The sequence below is a fragment of the Nicotiana tomentosiformis genome, chromosome 3, assembly GCF_000390325.3.
Source record: "Nicotiana tomentosiformis chromosome 3, ASM39032v3, whole genome shotgun sequence".
Taxonomy (NCBI): Eukaryota; Viridiplantae; Streptophyta; class Magnoliopsida; order Solanales; family Solanaceae; genus Nicotiana; species Nicotiana tomentosiformis.
In genome coordinates this window covers 52,432,263-52,457,135 of record NC_090814.1, presented here as the reverse complement: position 1 = coordinate 52,457,135, position 24,873 = coordinate 52,432,263, and the positions used below count along the sequence as shown (strand labels likewise).

Sequence of the window (24,873 nt, the reverse complement as noted above, 5' to 3'; positions counted from 1 at the left end):
ATTTTTGGATAGTGCGATATAGCAAGGGAGAGAATTCAAAGGAAAAAAGGAAATAAAATAGGGAAGAGAGTCAGAGAGGTGCCCTCTACATATTGGATGCCTCGAAATTGGTATAGCGAGTTTTGAACTTTGACAAACAGTTCCCTTTTTTTATATTATTCATGATTACCTTATGAAAATTCTTTTATCATTTCTCTCAAAGCCAGCATAATTATGAGTTTGACATTAGAACTGAAATGCTACCAACAACGGAAGTCTGCAAGAAGTAGCTCCATTCAAGCTTTCTAAAACAAGAAATGGAAGGACAAAAATATAAGAAGCAATGCCACGTTAAATTAATCATACTAAGATCCTCCAAAGAGTTACCTTTACATACATAGATCATTACTTATTAGCAAGGTCTAGGAAAGATGCAGAAATGTAGAAGAGAACTCTACTGGATTAGGACCTTTGCCACCATTATGTACATTTGACTCAACCTGAATGCTCAGTTTGACAGTCACTGAGAAGCTATATGTCTTGTTTAGGCTTCCGACTTACCTCGGAATACTGACCACCCATCAACTGCAATATCTCTCCCCACAAACTCTCTGATGATGAAGTTTGTGAACCTGCAAAAATTAGATTTGAACTGCATGAGGCAACGTACCAATAACCGGATTCAATCTCTTCCCTCAACTGGTCAAGCTGCCACCCCGCATAGCCAACGAAGAATCTGAAATCTTGTGGCTTAAGCACCCCTTTGTTTACCAATGCAGATGCTTCTTCCAAACTGTTTCGAGCACCAAAACACACACCAGGAATGACCTCTTCGAACCTAGGTAGCTCTGAACTAGCGCCTGATCTTAAAAGAAACATACTTGCTTCAAGGGGCCCGCCAAAGTGCAAGGAACAATCAGCAAAGGTCGTTGCCAGGTCGAGATTAGTGGGTTTCATGTGCTTGATCTTTTTGCCTAGTGGGCGGTTTATGACTACACCAAATGGACCCTCTTGTGGGTGCCTGGTTCCAGATCTGAGGAGGAGAACGACCGTTCTTTCAAAAGTACGAACTCCGTCGAGTTTTTCAGTGGCAACAAGAACACAGCCATTCTCAGGTGCTGAAATCGGATGTGCCCACTTCAAGGGAAGAGCTTTGGGACCAAAACTTGTGCCCTCTTGCTTGTGAGTGTCAGAGACTGCAGTTGCCGCCTGCTGTAAGAGTTTTAGAAGAAACCCTATTCGTTTAATGCAAGTTTTAGCAAATATGAATAATGACTTAACAAACTCCACTATACAGAAAGAGAGGGGGGGGGGGGGGGGGAGAGAGAGAGAGAGATTTTAATAAAGAAACGAAAAGATAAATGCTTTTCAGAACTCAGAAGAATGTAATCAATCCGCACTCATAGCAGAATGATACCGCGCAAGTCCTAGGAAAAATAGGAACTAAGAAGTATATGTCGTAGAGCGGATCTGTAACTCTTCCGACATGTTTTCGTGGAACATGTCACAGACAGGAACTGTGGTCATCAGGTGTGCAGTCTTTGCAGAATGTTATTCCATTTGTAATGACAGAACAAAATCTTAGAACTTGGAAGTATCCTAGAGAAATCTATAAGGCTTCAATCCAAACAGGAGTTCATGGTGAATCATATGAATGACACATTAAGAAATGTTTATCAACATTGGAATATTATCATGCTAAAGGGCAGTGAGGCGCCTTGTTAGTCTACAAGATGATTCAGACTTGCAAAGGTGGTCCATAAATCATACCTGCTCCTGAATGTAGAGAGATGCTCGAAATTCCCTCCAGTCCAAGGGCTTCTGATGAGATTTTGGTGCACCAGTATTTTTTGAGCTATCGTTTCCAGAAGAGGGGTTGCTCCCTTTTAGGCTATCTTCTTCTGGGCCCTTCCCTTCAGTATAAGAGCGTCCACATTAGAGAGAGGCACAAGTTATGCTTAATCAAGATGTTACAAAATGTGAAATAATCATAAACATTATGAGAAGTATCAATTAGGAAAGGACTTTACAACCTAATAAACCAGTAGAGTAAGATAAGGAAGAAATACATGTGTTTCCTTGACATGTATACACTTGTTTAAACCGTAAAGCTGTTATTGTTTCTATTGCGCTGATCAAGTTTGCCATGAATCGTTATGACAGAATTACTATGACAAACCAAAGTTAATCATAAAAAAGGATGCTACTAAGTTGTAGGATAAGAAATATTTCCGGGTCCTAAAAGAGATTTTGTGAATCCATCAATTTTTGTACATTAAGCTAGTCAACGTCACATCACAAAAACAACTTGATAATAGACACAGATCTGGAAAACACTGAGTCATTTATCTATTGTCCCAGCAAATCTTTTCACCTCTCAGGCTTATCATATTAGATCCCATTAAAGAAAATAGCTACCACTACGGTGGCACTTTCCAAGATGAACGCCTAACACCAATAAGACACCGTTGTATATGTACTAGTCTAGAACCCAAGCCAGCAGCCTTGCTCTGGGCCTCTGATAACCAGCTTGTAACTTTTACGCCCTTCTCTAGGGAGAGCAAGCTTACGCGATGACTCTTTACTTTTCAGATATTGCAAAAAGTTTTGTGGCTTAGAGGTTATTTGCATAGGTTCCCCAATATCAGCAACCTCCCTAAGGCACATCTTAACCTTTCCTTGCATGGGATCTGTTCTTCTCAAAGCTAATCATCATAGACTTTACTTTATCTACCTATTCATTGGCTAACAAAACATCCAGTTATTCGTCAGACTACAGAAGTTAGATCGTTTAGCCCTCCACGCTCCAATCTAGAAGTCTTTCAATTACGTCAAGTGAGCCAACTCTTAGCTAGGCCTTTTATAAATCTAATAGCAACAACAGAGAAAATACGCCGCAATCCAAAGCTAGTTAAGGTTGGCTTTATGAGAAGATAGCCAACTCTTCCTTCAGGTAGGCCTTTTATAAATCTAATAGCAACATCAGCTAGGCCTTTTATAAATCTAATAGCAACAATAGGAAAACTACGCCGCAATCCAAATCCAAATCCAACGACACAAGACAGATTTTGAAGATATTTTTAATCATTTCTGGTATCTGCTGTGTGATGCCTAATACAGTTAAGGAGCTGTTACCAAGCAAGGAAGAAAAATTAACAAAAATTAGGGTAGCGTTCCAGCTATCATTTTATGGTTTATTTGGTGGGAAAGAAACAAGAGACGTTTTGTTTTGAAGGGAAAGTATGAACAGAATTAGATACAAATGCCTGTATTGTTTTGCTCTTCGGTGTTAAATACTGAATGTATATGACATAGACACCCTATTAGATTTCCTTAGCTCCCTTCATTTATAAGGGGTGCTGAGTTTTCCTAAACTGTACATATGCTGCATTTCCTTGGTGCAGTTTCTGATAGATAACATTACCTTCTTACTGATGAAAAAAGTAGACTTTTTGTTCAAACTAAGATCTACAACATCCCTCTTAATTTACCACGACGTCCAAAATTTAAAGAGAATAGAACAGTTTTTTTTGTACTTTTTCAACTTTTTGATGAGAAAGAGTCTTGTTAAAGTTGCTGGTATCTGTCTCTTCTCTTCTATGATAAAAGCAGTCTCAGTTTTCTCCAGCCCCAGGTACAAGCTAGCTGGCTCAAAAATTTCTTATGTTATGTCCCTATAGACATTATCCCTTTTCCAGAGTAAAACTAAGAAACACTTCCTCCATGTTCCTTTTCACAACTTTTCTAAGGAAGAGTTGAAAGAAAAAGGTAAATCACGATCTTCACATCAAATTATTAGCAACTGATAAAACTTGATGAAAAAGGAAAAACTTTTTAAAATATTTTAATATAACCTGATGAAAAAAGAGACGACTTCTTTTAATTTATAATAAAACTTGATGAAAAAAGAAAAACTTTTTTTAATTTTTTAATCTTTCTTGTTATTGTTATGCCAGTGGCGTTCGGGACAGCTTGCATGCATCTCGACTATTCAACATCCCACCTCCCACCTCCCGCTAGCACACGTACGTGGTAACTCTGCCCCCAAGGTTTAGGCAGATGCATAAATCATCTATTATTTTTTGCCTCCTTTGGTATTTGAACCTAAGACCTCAGGGTTCTCCTCCCACTTCATTGACTACTATGCCACAACCTTGGGTGCAAATTTTTTGATCTTTCTGATAAGTAAAAACACAGCTTTTTATTGGACAACCTCAACTTTAGAAACCAAACATCAAGGCAGTCAATAATTGCCTATGTTAAAACAGCTGAACTACTAACAATGCTAAGAAGATATTAGTTATTCAACAAGTCCAAGGCCATAGAGTCTTGAACTACAAGAGAAACATTGTGGCCTGTTTAATGCATACACTGAAAATGAAGGCAATGGAGATTAGAAAGTGACAACTAGGTTTCCTCATCTACAAAGCTAAAAAATAAAAATCAACCCTTTCAGAAGCACATCTAATTACTCATAACAAACTCGCCTAATTTTCAAGCAACAACACTAAAATTACCAATTGAAAAAAGCACCAATGTTTTCACTTACTGAAGAAAAGCTCAAACATTTAAGAAAAGAGATGAAATCTAAATTTACAAAACAAAAATACCCGAAGAATTGGAGTTGTCAGAGTTCTTCTTGCCCATAGCTTTAACAAGTAAAGAGTGATACCCAGAACCAGAAGATGAATAAAAGGTATGTCTTTTAGGTACTCTGATCTCAAACACCTTCCAATTTGAAACAAAGGGTTTCTCACAAATTGAATTTCTTAGTAGAAGATTGGTGTTTTTCACATGTACAGACCAAAGATCCATGATTTCACCAAGAAAATGAAAACCCCCAAAATAAATTGAATCTTTTTTCTGTTTTTTTGGTACTCTTTGAATATTTTCCACTGGAACTGAAACGGGTTCTGTGTTTATCAGGACGTTAGTAACAATGATGATGGAAACATTGATAATGGGATATGTAGAGAGGGAGAGAGAGAGAGAGAGAGAGAGGAAATGAAAGAAAATGACACAGCAAGAAAAAATTGTTTGGGGGGTTGGGGTGCGGGGGGGGGGGGGGGGAAGAATATGCTTATTTTAACCGATTTGATACAGAGGGGATTTGGTTTGATGATCAAAGCAAATGGTTTGAGGTGAAAATAATAGTATAGCTGTGGCATGATCAAATTGGGATTTCTGGGGATGGATCATCCATTAGTTGGGGCCCAAACCCTGATATTTTTTATTATTTAAGTGGTTAATTTAATTTACAAGAAAAGTAATGTAGTGTTTTTCTTTTCTCAAGAAATATAATAAAACAAAGTAAAATAGAAGAAACTGGAGAAGCAAAAGTGGTATCAATGTGTTTGAAGTTTTCAAACACCGAGTCTGAGTGCAAATTCAATTCTTTACTTTGTAAATTACGGTTGTCAGACATGTTTTAGAAAATTAACTTTTCCTGAAAATTTTAAATTTTTCACTTTTCAAATCTTTCGCAAACACAAACAGTTTTTGAATGTTTCAGATTTATTTAACATATAGTACCACTCTACAAGTACTAGTGGTTAGTAAGTAGTAGAACGTATTTTCTTTTCAAATCTATATTTTATTTATAGCTATAATGTTATTCTCGTGTTAGAGGATGTGAAGATCGATGCTTATGGTAGTAGATTAGTAACTAGTTGAACATACTTCCTTACCAAAATTGTATTTCCTTTTGGTTGTAGTACTAGTTTTATCCTCACTTTTTTCTTTGCTTTAATTTTTTTTTTTATATTGTTACTATTTCGCTTTTCGTAATTCTTTGACATAACTGTTGTGATTTTTCTAATTGAGCTGAGAGTCTTCAAAAAACAGCCTCTCTACCTTGAGTCTGGAACTAAAATGTTGCATAATTGGACTCAAAATACCAAAATAGGTGAAAACAAATCTGAGAACATTGTTATATATAGCGCATGAATTCCTTAAACGGCAAGTTTCTCCGTTAAGGTATAGCATGTAATTCATGCGCTATGCATGTTATTTATCTGACCCAAAATAATTGGTGGGTATAGTGCATATATTATATGTGCGGCGCATATAGTACATGCGTTGTACCCACCAATTATTGTCCTCTCGCACTGATTATTTGCTTACTTAAGGTCCAACATTCCTTCTTCAAAAATTCATTCTTCTGCATTCTTTATATTTTGCTAACTCATCCGAAATATTTGCTTACTCAATTTTTTCTGCATTCTGCTTGAATGTCTGAAGAGCGAAAATGTAGGGTTGTATTATATTGGGGGGGGGGGGGGAGGGATTGTAGTGGAGAATAACTCAGTACACTATAGTTGTTCTCCAGGGAGTATTGTTAAGTTGCCACTCACATTGAAGTACGATAGATTGATATCTTTGATTTGTAAAAGAATGAGTGTGAGTAAACGTTCGGTTAATATTAAGGTTACCGAAAGATATTCTTATTCGCTTACTCCGCAAAGGGTTACTTGTTATGCTGAGTTTAACATCGAAGACGATGAAACTCTTCAAGATGTTTTGAGGACTCCGGATGAACATCGGGATCTTCTTGTGATAAAAATGCTTAAAATGTACGTCAAGTCTGAAGACGTCAACAATATTGATGTTCCGCAAAATATGGATAACCCTCAATCATCTAGTGGTATTTTGAGAAGTTTTATCCGAACAGGTTCCGTATGAAAGAGTCTGGCCAGATCTAAACTTATCTCCACCGGCGAATGAGGAGCGATGACATAATTTTCCCCAATGCAGCATCATGCAGTGTTGCCAAGTTTACACAATTCACAGGCCGAGTGATAAATTTCAATTTTTCTTGTTGTAGTATGATTATTTTTTTTATGTATCATATTCGTACTAATACTTATATTTTTCAAAGGGGGTTCCGACCAGATATAAATTTTACAAGTTTTGAACCAACCAACAGTTGGAATATACCTAATTTTGGAAGTTTGGATCATGCTGGTGTATTCGCGAATCATCAATAACTCGATAATGTGCATCATGGGCTATCTATAGATTATGAATTGTAAGTTAAGAGATAAAGTTAATATATTATGTTGGGATGACTTTGTGAAACTCATTATTTTATTTGTTGTGCAGTGAAAACGAGTAACATGATGGTCCTGCCCTTACTCAGTTGCCCGAAGACAATATATTTAATCACGATCTGGTAGATGTATAGAATGAGGAAGATGACAGTGATTATGAAAACAACACTGATGAGTCTAGAGATGATACACCCTTCCCTAATGAGAGCAACGATGATGAGGAACCACACTTTGCTAATGAGAATGAGAATGAGCAACCCGATTTGATGAGGGAGTAGAATTGAGCATGCTCTATATATGCAGACTCCACCGACCGTTAGACCCACAATGTACGAGTCCCATGTGCCCTTTCATTCAAAGGAGATTCCCTACCTTGATCACTTTCCCAATATGCCGGATGTGGATGCCCTCTCAAGGGATCTTGATGACATTCGTACAACAATATAGGATGAATCTAGACCAACGCAGCTCTGTAAGAATATACTTTTTGTTGATAAAATGCGCCTTAGTAAGGCGGTGCGAATTTACAGCATAAAAAACTATCGTGAGATCGAGGTTAATAAGTCATCTCAGCAAATATATAAGGTTGTTTGTCGTAGATGTGATCAAGGTTGTAAGTGGATGTTGCGTGCGAGAAAGTTGAAAACTAATATGTGGATGGTGGGAAAATACATTGACAAGCACACTTGTGATATGGACACATTCAATGAGAATCATTTTAACTTGAACGTTGATTTGATTTCCCTTATCTTGATTCCACATATTGAATCGTCCATAATGTACAAGGTGAAAGAGTGTATAACATCAATTGTGCAGGTATATGGGTGTACCGTTACCAAAAGAAAGGTATTTCTCGAGCATAAATGTGTGTTTGAGATTATTTATGGTAACTGAGATAAGTCATTTGCAGCTCTACCGAGGTACATGGCTGCTGTGTAACATTTTAACCCAGATATTGTTGTTGAATGGAAGCTTGAGCGGAGTCTTAATGTAGGGCCCATTTGCAAGGTAATTTAAGCTTTTGTGGTGTCGAAGTAGGCTTACGTGTTTAAGGATTGTAGGTACAAACTTTTTGGGTTGAACAGTGCGCTGAGGAGTTAAAGAAAAATTTTTGGCAGAAAAAAGGCATTTCTGCGGTCCATTATGCGGCCGCAGAGTGAGGCAGGACTGGGCAGGTTTGGGTGCTATTCTGCGGTCGACTATGCGACCGCATAACTGTTCTGCGGTTCATAATGCGATCGTAGAACAGGTCTGCGGGGCGCATAGTGACTGCAAACCCAGGCAGAGTTGCCCAGTTCCGGAGGTTCATTTCGCAGACCGCAGATGCATTATGCGGTCGCATATGCGACCGCAAATCCTGTTCTGTAGCTTCATTTTTTGGGTCTTTATAACCTGACCCTACTTCGTTTAATAGACGATATGTACCATCTTTTGAGCAAAAACCTGATATTTTGAGAGAAAGAAAGTGCTCTAGAGAGGTAGAGAGTTCATCAACCAATTATTCCTTAATTCTTACTCAAATCTTGGAAGATTATCAATGAAACCACACTATGTATTCATCCTAGAGGTAAAATTCTACACCTTAAACCTCAATTTCGAAATTTAACTAGGAATGGGTAATTGGTAAGATAAGTTTTGGGTATGGGAGTTGTTTATTTTGCATGCATGTGTTATCAATGGAGGTAGGGATATTTGTGAGCTAAAATGGTAAAGAATGGGTTGTGGGATGAGGGTATCTTTCATGAAAGGGCCTTGAAACCTTAATGCACACCTAGTATTTGATAAAATGCTCAAAGGAGCTAGAACCATGAGTATCTTCCTAATTTTGGTTAAATTTGTTACATTTCTACAATAGATTGAAGTTGCTAAGACTTTCGGAACATTTTAGAGTTTAAGGAAGCTCAAGCAAGGTATGTTGGCTAAACTCTTCTCTTAGAATTGAACCCTCAATGTCCTTGTAAGTTTCGTGATGCCCTTTATAAATTGAATTTCTGTCAAATAAGCCTTGTGTCGAAATAATTATGTGTTCAATATGTATTCCAAAGATTCTTGTTATGTTAAGTTAATGCTTGAGGATGTAGTTTAGGTATGGGTTGTGTGTGTTACTATGTTATGATCTGACAACGTGAATTCTTATGAAAGCTACCATGTCAATTGTGTAAGAAGTCATATGTGCCTAAGACCCTAATTTGCTTAAGTATGCGATTAAAGCCTTAATGTTGAAAGGCCTTGTTGATTATTCATGATAACAGTTGAAAATGGAATAATGAGCTGAATTATGAAGTACGTCCAATGTGCCAAGAATTATATTGCGTTATGGCCAATGATATCAATAAAATGAATGACATGTAAAAGAATATGAATTGAGTGGTAAATACTTTAATAACAAATGCTTTGGGAGTATCGATTAGTCACCGAGGAAGGGTAGGTCGGAACAACCTAACCCCGAAATTACACGTGCCGGTGTAGGAGTGATTAAGGGGTAAATCCCCGTGTTAATGTGATGAAATGTTTTCCCCTTAAATGGTATGAGATTATTGCTATCTAGATGTGATGTAATGTCGACCCACACGACATTGTGGTGAGACGGCTTAGCCGATCGGGCTGAGCTCGGACGCCATGCCGCACACATAGTGGTATTATGAGTGTATGTCTCGGGGTGAGATGGCTTAGCCGGTCGGGCTGAGATCGTACTCCGTACTAAAATACGGTGGTATATCGGTGCTAAAGATCTCCCAACTTAAATTACCGAAACCTACTTGAAATTTACGTTTCCCTTAATGTGACACTTTGATACCGTTTAAGTCTCTTATTGATATCATGTTTTATTTTTCGTTTACTGTTGTTCATTCTATTGAGAGGGTGCTTAGTTTTGCATACTAGTACTATTTCATATGTACTAACGTCCCTTTTTCCGGGGGGCGCTGCATCTTTAATGGATGCATGTGGTTCCATAGCCAGGTGGTATTGATCAGTGATAGCAGCACACCCTCTCCTCAGTTGGTTTGGTGAGCCCTACTTCATTTCGGGGTCCTGCATCTTCTATCCCTTGTACATAGCATTTTGAGGTATAGCCGGGGCCTTGTTGCCGACACTGTCATAGCACTCTTCTGTTCCTGGACATAGTGTGGATTGTACCTATTTTTGGGAAAGTTAAACTAAAAATGTTGTAATGGTATCATCTGTTCCACTTTAACTATGATTGTACAACGTACTGTTTTGAAGACTTGTTAATGACGAAACTAATGGAAATGAACCGGTGTTGTTCACATGAGTCTTATTGATTTATTAATGAAATATATTCTTCTCTTTATGAGTGGGTGAATTGGGTAGACGACACTGTGCATGCTTGCTTGACCGAGGTAACTCTGTTGAACGCCAATCGCGCTCCCCGAGGTCGGGGCATGACACTTAACATACCAGAATACATATTTAGATATGTGTTTTGGGAATTTAAACCATCCATTGATGGTTTTGTTTATTGTCGACCGATAATATCCATAGACAACAAACATGTATATGGAAAGTATGATATAAAGATATTGATTGTCGTTGCAATAAATGTTAATGAAAGCATATTTCCCATCGCATTTGCTATTTGTTCCAATAAAAGTCAAGAGACTTGGACATGGTTTTTAAACCACTTGAAGGAGCACGTTGTGAGACAACATTCAGGTATTTGTCTAATATCTGATCGGCATGGTGGGATTTTAAGTTATGTGCAGACTTTGGATGCACAGAAGGAGCCGTATGCCTACCACCATTACTGTGTTAGGCACTTGAAGGCCAACATCCAGCGGGCTCATCTGAACAAGAGCTTACATTATTTAATGTGGATGGCTACAACAGACTATCAAGAGTGTAAATTCAGGATGCAAATGGAATTGATTAGGCAGGAATACGAAGGAGCTTATCGTTGGTTGATGCAACATGAGATTGATAAGTGGACTTTGCATAAGGATGGTGGTAGAAGATGGGAAATTTTGACTACAAATGTGTCAGAGTCTTTCAACGCGTTGTTGAAGTCTGTTCGTGGATTGCCTGTCACTGCCATGGTACATATGTCATTCAAGCAGATGGCAGAGAGGTTTGTTGAAAGATCCTGCAGTGCATCGTCCTTGTTGTAAGGGGTTTTCAATTTATTCCACAACCGATAAAATTATTTGAGAAATATAGGAAGCGGGCATGGTGGAATACATATTTGCAATATTGCAGCGATCGAAATATTTTTGAAGTTCGCACCGGTTTGCATCAAAATCACGGTAATAATATCCACACCATCAATGAATCCATGCGATTATGTTCGTGTGAAAAATGGCCGATTTATCACTTGCCACGCTCACATGCCATGAAGTGCTTTCAACATGTTGGGTTTGAGAGACGAGGTATGTTGATAAAGAAAATAGCGTGGATGCATACATAAACACCTATAGTGTCCACTTCCAACCAGTGGGTTCTGAGCATTATTGACTGTTGGAACTATTTAAAATGGTGTGTAACAAGGATTTTGTGCGTCGCCGGCAAGTGCAGAAAAGAATACGGATACAGAACCAATTGGCTGTTAGTGATACTATTTGTGCGTGTAAATGTGGTATATGTCCCAAACAGGACACGATTGCTGTAAATGCCTATAGTCGGTTTGGGAAAAGGTGGAAATTCTGCTCCTGGTGGCAGTTCATCCAATGTTTGCAATTTTCAAGCATAAGATTAGTTATTTGTAGCAGTATATTTTGTTGTATTAAGTGTCTGTAATGGTGCGTGCTTGCAATATTTATGAAATAAAATTATGTTTCTAATAGTCTTAAATATAATTGGTATTTAGCATTAGAGATTCAATACAATACTTAAAAATAACTTGAAGAAATAAATAACGATTTTCATTCGCCATTATCGTCACTGTCGGGAACTATTTCATTGTCATTGTCTTTATCTTCTTCATCAACGTCTTGTTCGTATGTCTGAACCGAAGGCATCATAATCTAGGCCCCAGTTGACACACATTTCTCGTATTTCATCGCTATCATCTAGAATAGTCATCCATAATTACAAAGATATACTTTTTTCCTCCTTTGCTAGGTATTCTCATAGGTCCATAAAGTTCCATATAAAAGAGATCCAATGTCCTTTAGGTGCGTACTTCCTTATTTGGTTTAAATGAGGACCTGACATACTTTCCTTTTGCACAAGCATCAGACACCTTGTGATCCTTGAACTCTGACTTGGGCAGCCCACGAACCAGGTCCTTCTTGATAAAATTATTCAGCAAGGAGAAGCTTGCATGCCCCAGTCGTCTGTGCCACAATTCAGCATCATCATCAATGGCACTTAGGCAAGTTAGATCATCATCGTTTAGTGAGTTAAAATCTGCAACATAGATATTCTTGAATCTTTTTGCTCTCAAGACCACTTCACCATCTAAGAAATTAGTGACAGTGCAAGACTTTGACAAGAACTCCACTTTGTTTCCTTTGTCACATATTTGGGACACACTCAACGGTCTATATTTCAAACTATTTACATAATACATATTTTTTCAATTGCATGGGAGAGTGTTTTGCCAATTTTACCAACACTAAGAATATAACCCTTCTTTCCGTTTTCAAAAGACACACTCCCACCTTGGAAGGCCTTGAGTGAGAGAAAATTATCCATTTTTCCGGTCACATATTTAGAGTAGCCACTATCTATGTACCATTCTTGATTGCTACCTCTCACTCCAACCCGCACACAGAATCAGTGATTAGACTTAGGTGTCCAAGACAACTTGGGTCCCTTGTTGATAGAACGGATGAATTAAACTTTTTTTTGTCCATGTAGGAAGCACATATTTCATTTTCAGAGAACCAGGTTCCTTAGCCGTAGGTTTGTTTTCAGCAAAAACTTTATTTTTCTGCTGAGACTGAATTTTAGCTTTACAAGAGTTCTTGTAATGTAAAGTTTGACCACAATGAGTACAAAGCTAATTATCAGTCATACTTACATACTTGCTATGGGGATTATAAGGAGTTTTAGCCTTGTGGAACCCAATTCCTTGCATGTTTCTACCATTACTCTTGTACATAGACGTAATTACATCAAAGGACCAGGTCCATTTAAGAGACTTATCAAGATAATTTTTTAACCCTTTTTTAGTCCTCCAGAAATTGTCTATTCTTTTCAAGCTCAATATCAAAACTTGTTTTAATTTTCTTGAGCTCGCTTTCAAGCTCAAGTTGAGCCTCACTAGCCACTTGTTTTCCCTTAGGGGCATTCATCCATTTTTCAGGGACCGATTCCTCTTGACCACCTTGTCGACATTGTTTTTGTAGTGACCCTACTTGTGAAAAGAACAGTCTTTGATGAAGTGTTGTGGCTTTCCAAACTTATGACAACAATAATTTCCTTTTGAGTTTCTGCTAGAGCTTCCTCTCTTGGGAATTCTCAAGAGAGGAATCATACTCTGTAGATCCATTTTCGAGAGCCATCATAGATGTGTATCCTTGGTCATCCTCACCTTGAGATTCACTGGAGGAATCTCCCCAAGCATCTAGAGCTTGCTTTACAATGTTGTCAGCAACATCTTTTCTCTTGAACTTCCTGTTAGGGGCCGAATTCCTCTTGGCCACCATGTCACCATTATTTTTGTAGTGGTCCTGCTTATGAAGAAGACATTCTTTGATGAAGTGTCCTGGCTTTCCACACTAATGACAACAATAATTTCCTTTGGAGTTTCTGCTAGAGCTTCCTCTCTTGGGAATTCCTCCATTTTTTCGAACTATCTTTTGGAATCTTCGAGTAAGATAAGCCATGTCTAACTCATCACTACTTGAGTCACTATTAGTAGCCTTGAGGAACATGCTCTTCTCCTTCTTAGGCTCTCTTCTTTCAAGATCTTTCTTCCTCTTCATCTCATATGTTTTGGGATTTCCAATGAGTTCATCAATGGTCAGCTTCTGCAGGTCCTTAACTTCAGTGATAACATTCACTTTATTCTCCCAAAAACCTGGTAGGATGATGAGTATCTTCCGAACCAGCTTGTTTGTTGGGATGACTTCTCCAAGGGAGTGAAGCTCATTAATAATGGAGGTGAAATGTGTGTGCATGTCCTGAATGGACTCATCCTCCTTTATCTTGAAAAGCTCATACTCGATAGTAAGCATTCTTGATGACCAATTTTGACCTTCCTTTTTAAAATTAATTTACTTATACTTATTGATTTACAATAAATATTTTGAAAATATTTTCTAATCAATAACACCTATGTTTATATAAATAAAGTAATTAATAATGATAAAATCAATAATTTAGTATTATATAATTGTAAATATATTACTCTTACTATTTTGAAACTATTAAAATCAATTTTGTATTCATTACATAGGCCTTGTAATTGATTTAAATGTTATTCCTTAATTTTAGTAAATTAGCCTACTATTTCAAAACAATCCGAAATTAGTGTCATAAATTAAAAATTAAGATATTTTAATAATTAGTTAATTAATTACAGTAATTAATAGTATATTTGATGATTATAATTTCTATTGTATTTTATTAAAATTAATTAAGTTTAATTAAATTAATTTTAGCGAGGTTAAAGGCTAAATAAGCTACAATTACAATTGCCCAATTAGATACGAAATGGCTATTTGATAAATTAAAACTAGCCCAATACAAAAGCCCAAATCAAATCTTACCCAGTCCAGGTCCACTCCCTACTCCACTTTCGCAATCTATGCCACCCTCCCCAAACCAACCAGATCGTGCCACGTCACCCGTCTCCACTACTCACATAAGAAGCACATATCCATCTGAGCTGTTAATTCATTTGATCAATGGCCCACACTTTATCGCAATTGTTTCTTTAATTTAAACTCCTCTCACACCGAATCTCAGCCGTTGAAATGCGGAGATCCAACGACCCGCATATTTTGCCATAATAATCCTTTAACCCTTGAATTATTAGAGCCATTGATCAAAAGATCCAACGTCCCAGATCTTTCCCTTCCACTTTAACCTAGACACTAGTCGGTCTAACCCCTAACCCTAAAATCATTTTCCTCTTTGACTCAACCACCCCCTTTCCCCTTCCTCTTTCTATTCTCTCAACTCCCATCACCTTAGTCAGTCAAAAACCTTGCACAAATTCGTGCAAGGTCTCAAATCGACCAAGAAATTATCTCGTTTGTCTTATGACTCCGCAAATCTCGCTATTTTCTTCATGTTTCATCACACAAATTCAATAACCCCTAACCTGAAACCCTAGACTCAAAGATGAAACTTTGAGTCTCTAGATTTATCTTTTACTCTATCAAATTGGAGTATGCATGAGCATATCTCAGAGTTTCATTATATTTTATTCGAGGTCCAGAGGTCAAATGCAATAACCTCTGGGTTTCTGGTCTTTGTTTGATGGGTTTTGCCTTCAACGATCAACTTCTTCCTCCCAGGTAAATCCCCGTTGATTTTCCCCTCTCTCTTAGATTTTCACTCAATTTTCCTTGGATCACCTGGCAATCGTCACTCTCTACTACCCAGATTCAAATTTGTTGAAACCCTAAGGGATTGAATGCCACTATAAAAGGGAGACTTCAATGCTCACACCTAACACGACCTAACAACGAAAACATCACCAACTACACCTGAAATTTTAATTCACAGTAGCAAAAATCGAAGTCTCTTAATTGATTTTTTGATTTCTCTTTTTCTCTTTCCAGTTCTGAGTTTGCTCACTGATTGGGGTTTAAGTCTTTGATTCCTAAACGGCTAAGAAAATTATTGTTTGATTTGCTGCTCAAAGGAAGGTTAGTATATGTCGACTCTTCCTCTTCTTTAGACTACTCAAGCTGAAGTCATGTTTATAATCGATTGTCTCTGCTCATAATGAATTATTATTATTTTATAATCAATTGTTATGCTTTTGTATTGTATGTCTCATGTCATTACTAATCGTTTATTGTGTGACCTTAATGAGTACTGCTCTGGATTGAACAATCTATATGATTTAAACTCCTATGACTAGCTAAAGAGCCTTAATGACCTTCTACACTTGTTCTGACTTTAGACTTCCTTGATGTTCTACTATGGCGTTCATGCCTGCCATACTGATTCTGTCTTGGTGTTATCTGTTGACCTATATCATACGCTTGAGGTTGTTTTCCTGATAGACTTAACTAAAATATATATGAATATTTAAGTTGAATACAAGGCTGGCATCTTAGTTAAAGCATATTAGTTAAGTTGTTTGAGTTGCCTTCTTTCTTCACATGTATGATTCTGAGATCTCTTGAGACATTATTGTAAATATTTTCTTACTTTCACGACTGTGTGATCATATCTTGAATTTCACTGTATAAATAATGACTTGAAGAAACTAGACTAAGTTCTAATGAGCTTTCTGCATGTAGTCTTGTGTGTATCCTGTCAGCTTAAGCTATGCCCAAAAATTTGACTGAAGTTGCATCTGTTATGGCTGAGTAGCACCTGTTGAGTTGGTTGTGCCAAACTTCATAATGTTAGAATAATAACTCAACCTATGTAACTGAACCATGCTTACTTAATATGAAACTGTCATTATTCTAGCTATTTTGTAATGAAATTGTTGGTCTAATCCTATGTTATACCATGTTGTAGCCTTGTACTCTTTTAGAATATCTTTGTATGAACCTGATTATCCTCTCTTGGTCCTCTGTACTCATTCTTATTTTTAAAACGGATTTCTTGCTTGTCTTTCATGCTATGCTTTTGCTCTCACACCCTTTCTTAGAATTATATCTCATTATGAAGAAGAAAACTGCATCTTGTTTATTCTAAAAGACTGACCATGTAGAATTTGAGACATAAATTAACTGTGACTCCGCTATAGACTTAAGAGAAACTCCCTAATATTTATCTCCCTTATTTGAGTATAACACTGTGCATTTAACTCCTAATGAGCCTGGTATGAATGTAAGATTCTTTAAGGATCATGTCACCTGCTTAAGTGAGGATCAATTTATTTGCTTATGTATCAATGTTAATACCCTTTAGAGATTCTGAAATAGGCTGTGAACTCCTATACTTAGTAAGAGATGAAGGGTTTAATATATGTGTGGACATTTACTAAGTTTGAGCATAACTAAGGTATTTGTGACTACAACTAGGAGCTTCTGTAAATCTTTGTGTTATTGTTACTATTACATTGAAAGTTACAGTGTATGCCTCATTGGTATTTAAACCTATAAGGAAGAGTAAGCGTGAGTGGTTAGGGGTATTTGGGAGTAAGATTTAGTTTATGGTTGAGATACCCTCCCTGATACAAGCACTACTCGAGGTTCCTGAGACCCTTGTGAACTCTGAAGTGACAGGACCCAAATGGTGTCTTGGCCATTAATGGAATTTTACCTTAAGCTCTTAATCATTGACATTTGTTAATCATTTTAGGTTTAGTGCTCATTGAAAGAAAAGGCTTCACTGTTAATTTTCTTACTCTCTTTGACCTTACATTAATATTATTGCATATCTTATTACCAGTATTTGTTACAGTTATGTTTTGGGCCTTGTGTTGATCTCATTTGTATTTAAATGTTATGTTGGGACTTATCACTAATGTCTGCCTTTCTCTTTTGTAAATGTAACCGAACTGGGCCTGCTGAGTTCTCAAGAACTCAGGCCCAAGTTTCAGCCCTTGAGTTTGAAGTCATTGAAGCTGCTACCGCTGTTCGTTGTCCGCTGGGCCTAACATTCTTCAGGCCCATACCATGAGTCCTATTCCTTTTCCTTTATCACTTTACAAAAATATGCTGTTGTTTCTATGTGTATATAACATTGACGATATTGAATGAATGCTTTTCTTCTTTATTATTCTTTTATTCTTAGGCAAGCTAAAAATAGTAGGTAACTAAAAGAATTACTATATCTTATACTAGTTGAATTTCAGCATTTTAAATTACTTCTGCTATACAGTTTTCACTTTCATACTAACTGTTTGCATGGAATTTTTGAAGTTAAAAACAGATTTGAAAAGTTGACAATCCTCTTTCATTTAAAAGTTAGAATCAGGCAAATAATTTCAAAATTAATTTTTTCTAAAAACCAAGCGGATACAGTCGCGATCCACGAACTTCAAACGATTTTCTTCTAATCTTGCATACAAGATTAAAATCGATCCTTAAAGTATATCTAAAGTTTACTTCTGTCACGACCCCAATTTTCCATCGTAGGATGTCATGATGGTACCTAGTCTTTACGACTAGGTAAGCCTAACATGCATAGAGAAATAGCGGAAATAATACTAAAATTTCAAATTAAACCTTCACACTATTATAATAAACTCAACAGTACAATAGCCAACACTTCCCCAAAATCTGGTGGAACGGAATCATAAGCTCTACAAGAAAGTACTAATAGTCTCAAAATACAATACTGTTTGAAACAAGAAATAAATAGTAGAATGTCTAAAACAGAAGGTGACTCTGAGGCCTGCGAACGTCGAGCATGTATACATTGAAGTCTCCAAAAGCAGCTACTCAATCAACCTCTAGCGTCCGGCACGGGCAGACGTACCTGGATCTATACAAAATAATGTGCAGAAATGCATTATGAGTACACCACAACGGTATCCCGTAACTATCAAGCCTAACCTCGGTAGAGTAGTGACGAGGCCAGGTCAAGACACCTACTAGGAAATAATAAACAAAATAAAAACATAATAACGACAAGTAATGGAAGGAGGAGAAATAACTAATACGAAACAAATTAATAACATAGACTAATACCAAAATTGTAAGTATATAGATAACATAAGGGAAGAAATTAAAGAGAACCATCATAGTCAAATACGGATCAAAATGGATTAGACAAGGAAGAGTAAACTCAACAAGAAGTGTTTCACCAATAACTCTTCACAACATGAGATAAATAACAAGAATCATCAATGAGGTACCGCCTTGTACACAACAAGAATCACAACTGAGGTACCATCTTATATACAACAAGAATCACAACCGAGGTACCGCCTCGTATTCACATTTTTCAATTTCAATCACAATCTTTCCATATACTGCCGCGTGAGCCTTACATTTAAATAGTTTTGAAAATATTGTTTTTCTGAAATAGCTACATGCACTTTAGCCCACCTTATGACGCCGTGTGGATTCAAGTAATTCACTTACAAGCAATACACACATAAATTTCCCAACTTATGCGTCGCATGCACATTAACCCCTATCCTTATACCGCCACATGCGCATCAATATCACATCAAAATAACAACTCACACCACAAGTGCTCATATGCCACAACTTGCCAATAATCAACAATATCAATATTTTCACAACAATAGCCCATGGATCAATCACAATATGTACAAGAATGTCAGCAATAAAAATGAATGTAAATTTCTCAACAAGAATGATATCTCAACAATAAACAACTTTGCTTCAATGTGATAATGACTTTCACAATTTCAACACCAATATCTCAAAAATAAGAGAGATAATGTGTAACTACGATATCAAATAAGAATAACTCACAAGGGAAGGGATAACATGCAACAATGACTTCAAATAATGATAAATCAATAATGGAAGAGATAACATGTAACAATGGCTTCAAATAATGATAAATCAACAATGAGGAGATAAGTGTAATAATGACTTCGAATAATGATAAATCAACAATGTAAGAGATAACATGTAACAACGAAAGAGGCAACAACTTCAACTAAACATAAGAGCAAAATATCAAGTAAGATGTAGAATAAGTGTTAACATAGTAAATTAAGGCATGTAAGAATAAACTAACACAACTAAGAGTAGATTGACTATGAGAATTTAAAACATGATATGACAATTCAATTAAATTATGGAAAGAGTCTAAGTAGCCTAAGATGGTCAAATACCACAGATAAACTATGTACCCACTCATCACCTTGCCTAAACGACTTTCACATAGCACAAATGACACATTCAATCCCAAATCTTAAGGGGTAGTTTTCCCACACAAGGTTAGGCAGTGTACTTAGCTCAACTAGGCCAACTCAACCCTCGAAAATAGCTTTCCCCCTAAAATTCTCCTCCACACGGCTCAAATCTAACCAAAATTGACTTAATATAATCAAATAATGCAAGGGAAAATAATTACAATGGATAAAGCTACGATCTTTATACTTTTCCCACAAAGTCAACAAAAGTCAACCCGGGGCTTGCCCGGTCGAAACGTGGGTCCAAGAGTAGATTCTGATTACCCATAACCCACGAGTTCATATATATGATTAGTTCAAAAATCCGAGTCCAAATCGACTCTCAAAACTCAAATTCTTATTTTTTAAAAACTTGACAAATTTTCAATTTGATTCACATGATTTTGAAGTTAAATCTAAGATATACTGATGGAATATAGTTGGAAATAGATTAGAATCAATTACCCAAAGTTTGTAGATGAAAATCCCATATCCAAATTGCTTCCTACTGAGTTTAGGGTTCTAAAATGAGAGAATATATTGAAAAATCCTGTCGCCCAGCTCCCTTTTGTCCAGCTGCATATGTCTCATTCACGACATAGGGTTCGCATTTGCAAATGCTCGTAATTGCGGACCAAGGATCGCATTTTCAAACCCTGACACCCTCAATAATTATTGCAATTACGAAGGTGGACTTCTTCGCAAAAGCGACCCAAGCCTCATGCCTGCTGACTTTGCAATTGCGAAGGGGTCAGTCGCAATTGCGACATTAGATCCCCCACTGTCACCTTCACAATTGCGAGGCTGGTGCTCGCAATTGCAATAACAGAGCACCATCAACACCAGCAATTCATTTTCAGTTCAATTTATTTCAAAACATGTCCGTAACTCATCCGAGCCCCCGGGGCTCCAAACCAAACATCCATAAAGAGCATGAGTTTCAATGTAAAGTTCAAGAACTACTATAATTGCAACTAAGCGTCTGAATCCTATCAATTCAACTTCAAATGATACCAAATTTAACAGACAAGTTCTAAATAACATAACAGACATATTCCCTATCCTAGAATCAAATTCCAAACACGATAGTTAAAAGTCAACCCACAGTCAAACTTTTTAACTCTAAATTGCCAAATTTTGGCAAAACAACACAAATCAACCTATGGACTTCCGAATTCAATTTCGGGCATATCCCAAGTCCAAAATCACGGTATGAAGCTATCGAAGCCATCAAAACAACGTTCCGGGGTCTCTTTTAGAAAAATTAAAGTTTGGTCAACATTTCTGACTTAGGCTTCTAAGTAAAGAATCAAAAGGTATAAATCAACCCGAAATCTTTCCGGAATGAAACTAATCAACCTCGTAAGTCATAAAACCATAAAGACACATGTGTGAAGCATCAAAAGGGAAAATGAGACGAAATTACATAAAATGACCGGTCGGGTCGTCACGTTCCCCATCTAAAACAAACGTTCGTCCTTGAATATGCATAAGTACATACCTAAAGTGATGAATAGATGGGGATAACGACCTTGCATGTCGTGCTCGGTCTCCCAGGTCACTTTCTCGACCGGATGACCCCTCCATTAAACCTTCACTACATCATTATTCTTTGACCTCAATTGCCGGACCTGTCTGTCCAAGATAGCCACTGGCTCCTCAATATAAGTCAAATCCTTGTCCAATTGGACTGTGCTAAATTCTAACACATGAGACGGATCACCATAATACTTTCGGAGCATAGAAATATGGAACACCGAACGAACCGCAGATAAAATAGGTGGCAATGCAAGCTTGTAGGCCACCTCACTAATCATCTCAAGGATATCAAAAAGTCCGATATACCTAGGACTCAACTTACCTTTCTTCTCGAACCTCATCACACCCTTCATGGGTGAAACTTAGAGAAAAACTAGCTATCCAACCATGAATGCAACATCACAAACCTTCCGACCAACATAACTCTTCTATCTAGACTGGTTGTACGAAAGCCAATCCTAAATCAACTTGACTTTCTCTAAGGCATCGCGAACCAAATCTGTGCCCAACATCTTAGCCTCTCCCGGCTCAAACCAACCAACAGGAGAATGACACCGTCTCCCATATAAGGCCTTGTAAGGAGCCATCTAAATACTCGATTGGTAGCTGTTGTTTTAGGCAAACTCCTCAAACGGCAAAAACTGATCCTAAGAAGCCCTGAAATCCATAACATAGGTGTGAAACATATTCTCTAATATCTGAATGGTGCGCTCGGACCGTCCGTCTGTCTGGGGGTGAAATGTTGTACTTAACTCAACCCATGTGCCTAACTCATGCTGCACAACTCTCCAGAAACACGATGTAAACTGCGTTCCCCGATAAGAGATGATGGATACCAGCACGCCATGAAGTCAGATAATCTCGTGGATATATATCTGAGCTAGCTACTTTGAAGAATAGGTGATCACCACAGGAATGAAATGAGCCGACTTTGTCAACCTATCCTCAATCACCCAAACAACGTCAAATTTCTTTTGAGTCCGTATGAGCCTAACAACGAAATCCACAGTGATACGCTCCCACTTCCACTCGGGAATCTCAAGTCTCTGGAGCAAACCGCCTGGCCTCTGATGCTCGTACTTCACTTGCTGACAATATATGCACCAAGCTACATACTCTGCAATGTATTTCTTTATTCTCCTCCATCAATAGTGCTGCCTCAAAACTTGACACATCTTAGCGGTACCCAGATGAATGGAGTACCGCGAACTGTGAGCGTACTCAAGAATTAACTCACGCAACCCATCCACATTGGGCATACATAATCGGCCTTGTGTCCGCAATAACCCATCATATCCAATAGAAACCTCCTTGGCATCACTGTGTTGTACCGTGTCCTTAAGGACAAGCAAATGGGGGTCATCATACTGACCTCTTTGATGCGATCATATAAAGAAGACCGAAAAACCACACAAGCAAGAACTCGAATGGGCTCCGAAACATCCAATCTAACAAATTGGTTATCCAAGGCCTGAACATCCACGGCTAGTGGCCTCTTTACTGCTAGGAGATATGCTAAACTGCCCAAGCTCTCTACCTTTCGACTCAAGGCATCGGCCACCACATTGGATTTCCCGGGATGATATAGAATAATGATATCATAGTTCTTAAGCAAATCTAACCATCTCCACTTCCGCAAGTTAAGATATTTCTATTTTGAACAAGTGTTGGAGACTCTGGTGGTCGGTAAAGACCTCACAAGGTACACCATACAAATACTGTTGCCAAATCTTCAATGCATGAACAATAGCTGCCAATTCCAAGTTGTGGACAAGATAATTGCTCTCATGGACCTTCAACTGCCGAGACGCATAGGCAATCACCCCACTGTCCTGCATCAACATCGCGCCAATCCCAATACGTGACACATCACAATACACAGTATAAGACCCTGAACTCGTAGGCAACACAAACACTAGGGCTATAATCAAAGCAGTCTTGATATTTTGAAGTCTCGACTTACACTCCTCGAACCATCTAATAGGAGTACCCTTCTGGGTCAATCTAGTCATAGGTGCAACAATGGATGAGAAACCCTCTACAAAACGACGATAATACCTGGACAAACTAAGGAAACTTCGAATCTCAGTAGCTGAAGACGGTCTGGGCCAATTTTGAACTGCTTCAATCTTCTTCGGATTTACCTTGATCCCCTCACTCGATACCACATGACCCAAAAATGCCACCAAATTGAGCCAGAATTCACACTTTGAGAATTTTGCATACAACTTCTTCTCTCTCAAGGTTTGGAGCATGATCCTTAGATGTTGTTCATGATCTTCCTGATTGCGGGAGTACACCAAGATGTCGTCAATAAACACAATGATGAATGAATCAAGATATGGCTGGAATACACTATTCATTAGGTGCATAAATGATGCCAGGGCATTGGTCAGCCTAAATGATATCACAAGGAACTTGTAGTGACCATACCGAGTCCTAAAGGTAGTCTTTGGGATATCCGGATCCTGAATCTTCAGTTGATGATACCCCGAGCGCAAATCAATCTTTGAAAACACTCTGGCACCCTCTAGCTGATAAACAAAGTCATTAATTTGCGGCAATGGATACATGTTCTTCACTGTAACCTTGTTCAACTGCCGATAATCAATACACATGCGCATAGAACCATCCTTCTTCTTTAGAAAACAAATCGGAGCACCCCAAGGCGACACACTAGACTGAATGAAACCCTTATCAAGCAACTCTTGCAACTGCTTTTTTAACTCCTTCAACTCAGCTAGGGCCATGCGATATGGTAGAATAGAAATGGGCTAAGTGCCCGACAATAAGTCAATACCAAAATCGATATCTCTATCGGGCGGCATGCTCAGAAGATCTGCTAGAAATACATCTGGGAAGTCTCTCACTACCGAAACTGACTCAACGGTAGGAATATCAGCACTAACATCTCTCACAAAGGCTAGATATGCATTACACCCCTTCTCAACCGTCTGCTGAGCCTTTAGAAATGACCCAACCTTGCTAGGAAGATAATCTAATGTACCCCTCCACTCTAACTGTGGCAAACCTAGCATAGCCAATGTCATAGTTTTGATGTGACAATCTAGAATAGCATGATATGGCAACAACTAGTATATACCCAAGATCACATCAACGTCTACCATACTGAGTAATAATAGATTAACTTTGGTCTCAAAACCACCAATAACAACTAAATACGACAGATACACACGGTTCACAATAATAGAATCTCCCAAAGGCGTGGATAGACAAATAGAAAAACTCAAAGATTCACGATATATATCTAAATATGGAGCAAAGAAAGATGACACATATGAATACGTAGATCCTGGATCAAATAAGACTAATGCATCTCTATGAAAAACCGGAACCATACCTGTGATGACTGCGTCCGAAGAGACTACC

The 24,873-nt window shown here is 37.8% G+C and overlaps 3 protein-coding genes across 6 annotated transcripts; 1 reads left to right on the top strand and 2 right to left on the bottom strand.

Annotated features, from left to right (window-relative positions):
• Positions 1-313: 313 nt before the first annotated feature.
• On the bottom strand, positions 314-4,794 carry LOC104102608 (uncharacterized). 4 transcript variants are annotated; one of them, XM_009610366.4, is made up of 3 exons: positions 4,590-4,794; positions 1,750-1,892; positions 314-1,191 (listed from the first exon to the last, which is right to left on the bottom strand). In XM_009610366.4, the coding sequence occupies exons 1-3, from the start codon at positions 4,792-4,794 to the stop codon at positions 511-513; spliced, it is 1,029 nt and encodes a 342-aa protein (XP_009608661.1). In that variant the 3' UTR covers positions 314-510. The 4 variants fall into 4 exon arrangements, with proteins under 4 accessions (XP_009608661.1, XP_070053056.1, XP_070053057.1 ...); XM_070196955.1 differs by having other exon boundaries at positions 314-1,188; XM_070196956.1 differs by having other exon boundaries at positions 1,750-1,907; positions 4,596-4,794.
• Positions 4,795-10,432: 5,638 nt separating this feature from the next.
• Positions 10,433-11,155, top strand: LOC138907813 (uncharacterized). Its single transcript, XM_070198429.1, has one exon. The coding sequence runs from the start codon at positions 10,433-10,435 to the stop codon at positions 11,153-11,155; it is 723 nt and encodes a 240-aa protein (XP_070054530.1).
• Positions 11,156-11,905: 750 nt separating this feature from the next.
• On the bottom strand, positions 11,906-12,555 carry LOC138907812 (uncharacterized). The gene is made up of 2 exons (XM_070198428.1): positions 12,166-12,555; positions 11,906-11,986 (listed from the first exon to the last, which is right to left on the bottom strand). The coding sequence occupies exons 1-2, from the start codon at positions 12,553-12,555 to the stop codon at positions 11,906-11,908; spliced, it is 471 nt and encodes a 156-aa protein (XP_070054529.1).
• Between the last annotated feature and the right edge of the window lie 12,318 nt (positions 12,556-24,873).

What these genes read in the sequence shown, in the direction of transcription:
- LOC138907812 (XM_070198428.1), bottom strand. Translation starts at nt 12,555, where the DNA reads ATGTATTATGTAAATAGTTTGAAATATAGACCGTTGAGTGTGTCCCAA. An exon ending in CATTTAAACCAAATAAGGAA is followed by an intron (nt 11,987 to 12,165) that starts GTACGCACCTAA and finishes CCTTCGGTTCAG; the next exon opens with ACATACGAACAAGACGTTGA.
- LOC138907813 (XM_070198429.1), top strand. Translation starts at nt 10,433, where the DNA reads ATGACACTTAACATACCAGAATACATATTTAGATATGTGTTTTGGGAA.
- LOC104102608 (XM_070196956.1), bottom strand. Translation starts at nt 4,794, where the DNA reads ATGGATCTTTGGTCTGTACATGTGAAAAACACCAATCTTCTACTAAGA. An exon ending in GAACTCTGACAACTCCAATT is followed by an intron (nt 1,908 to 4,595) that starts CTTCGGGTATTT and finishes TCTAATGTGGAC; the next exon opens with GCTCTTATACTGAAGGGAAG. An exon ending in CTCTCTACATTCAGGAGCAG is followed by an intron (nt 1,192 to 1,749) that starts GTATGATTTATG and finishes AAACTCTTACAG; the next exon opens with CAGGCGGCAACTGCAGTCTC.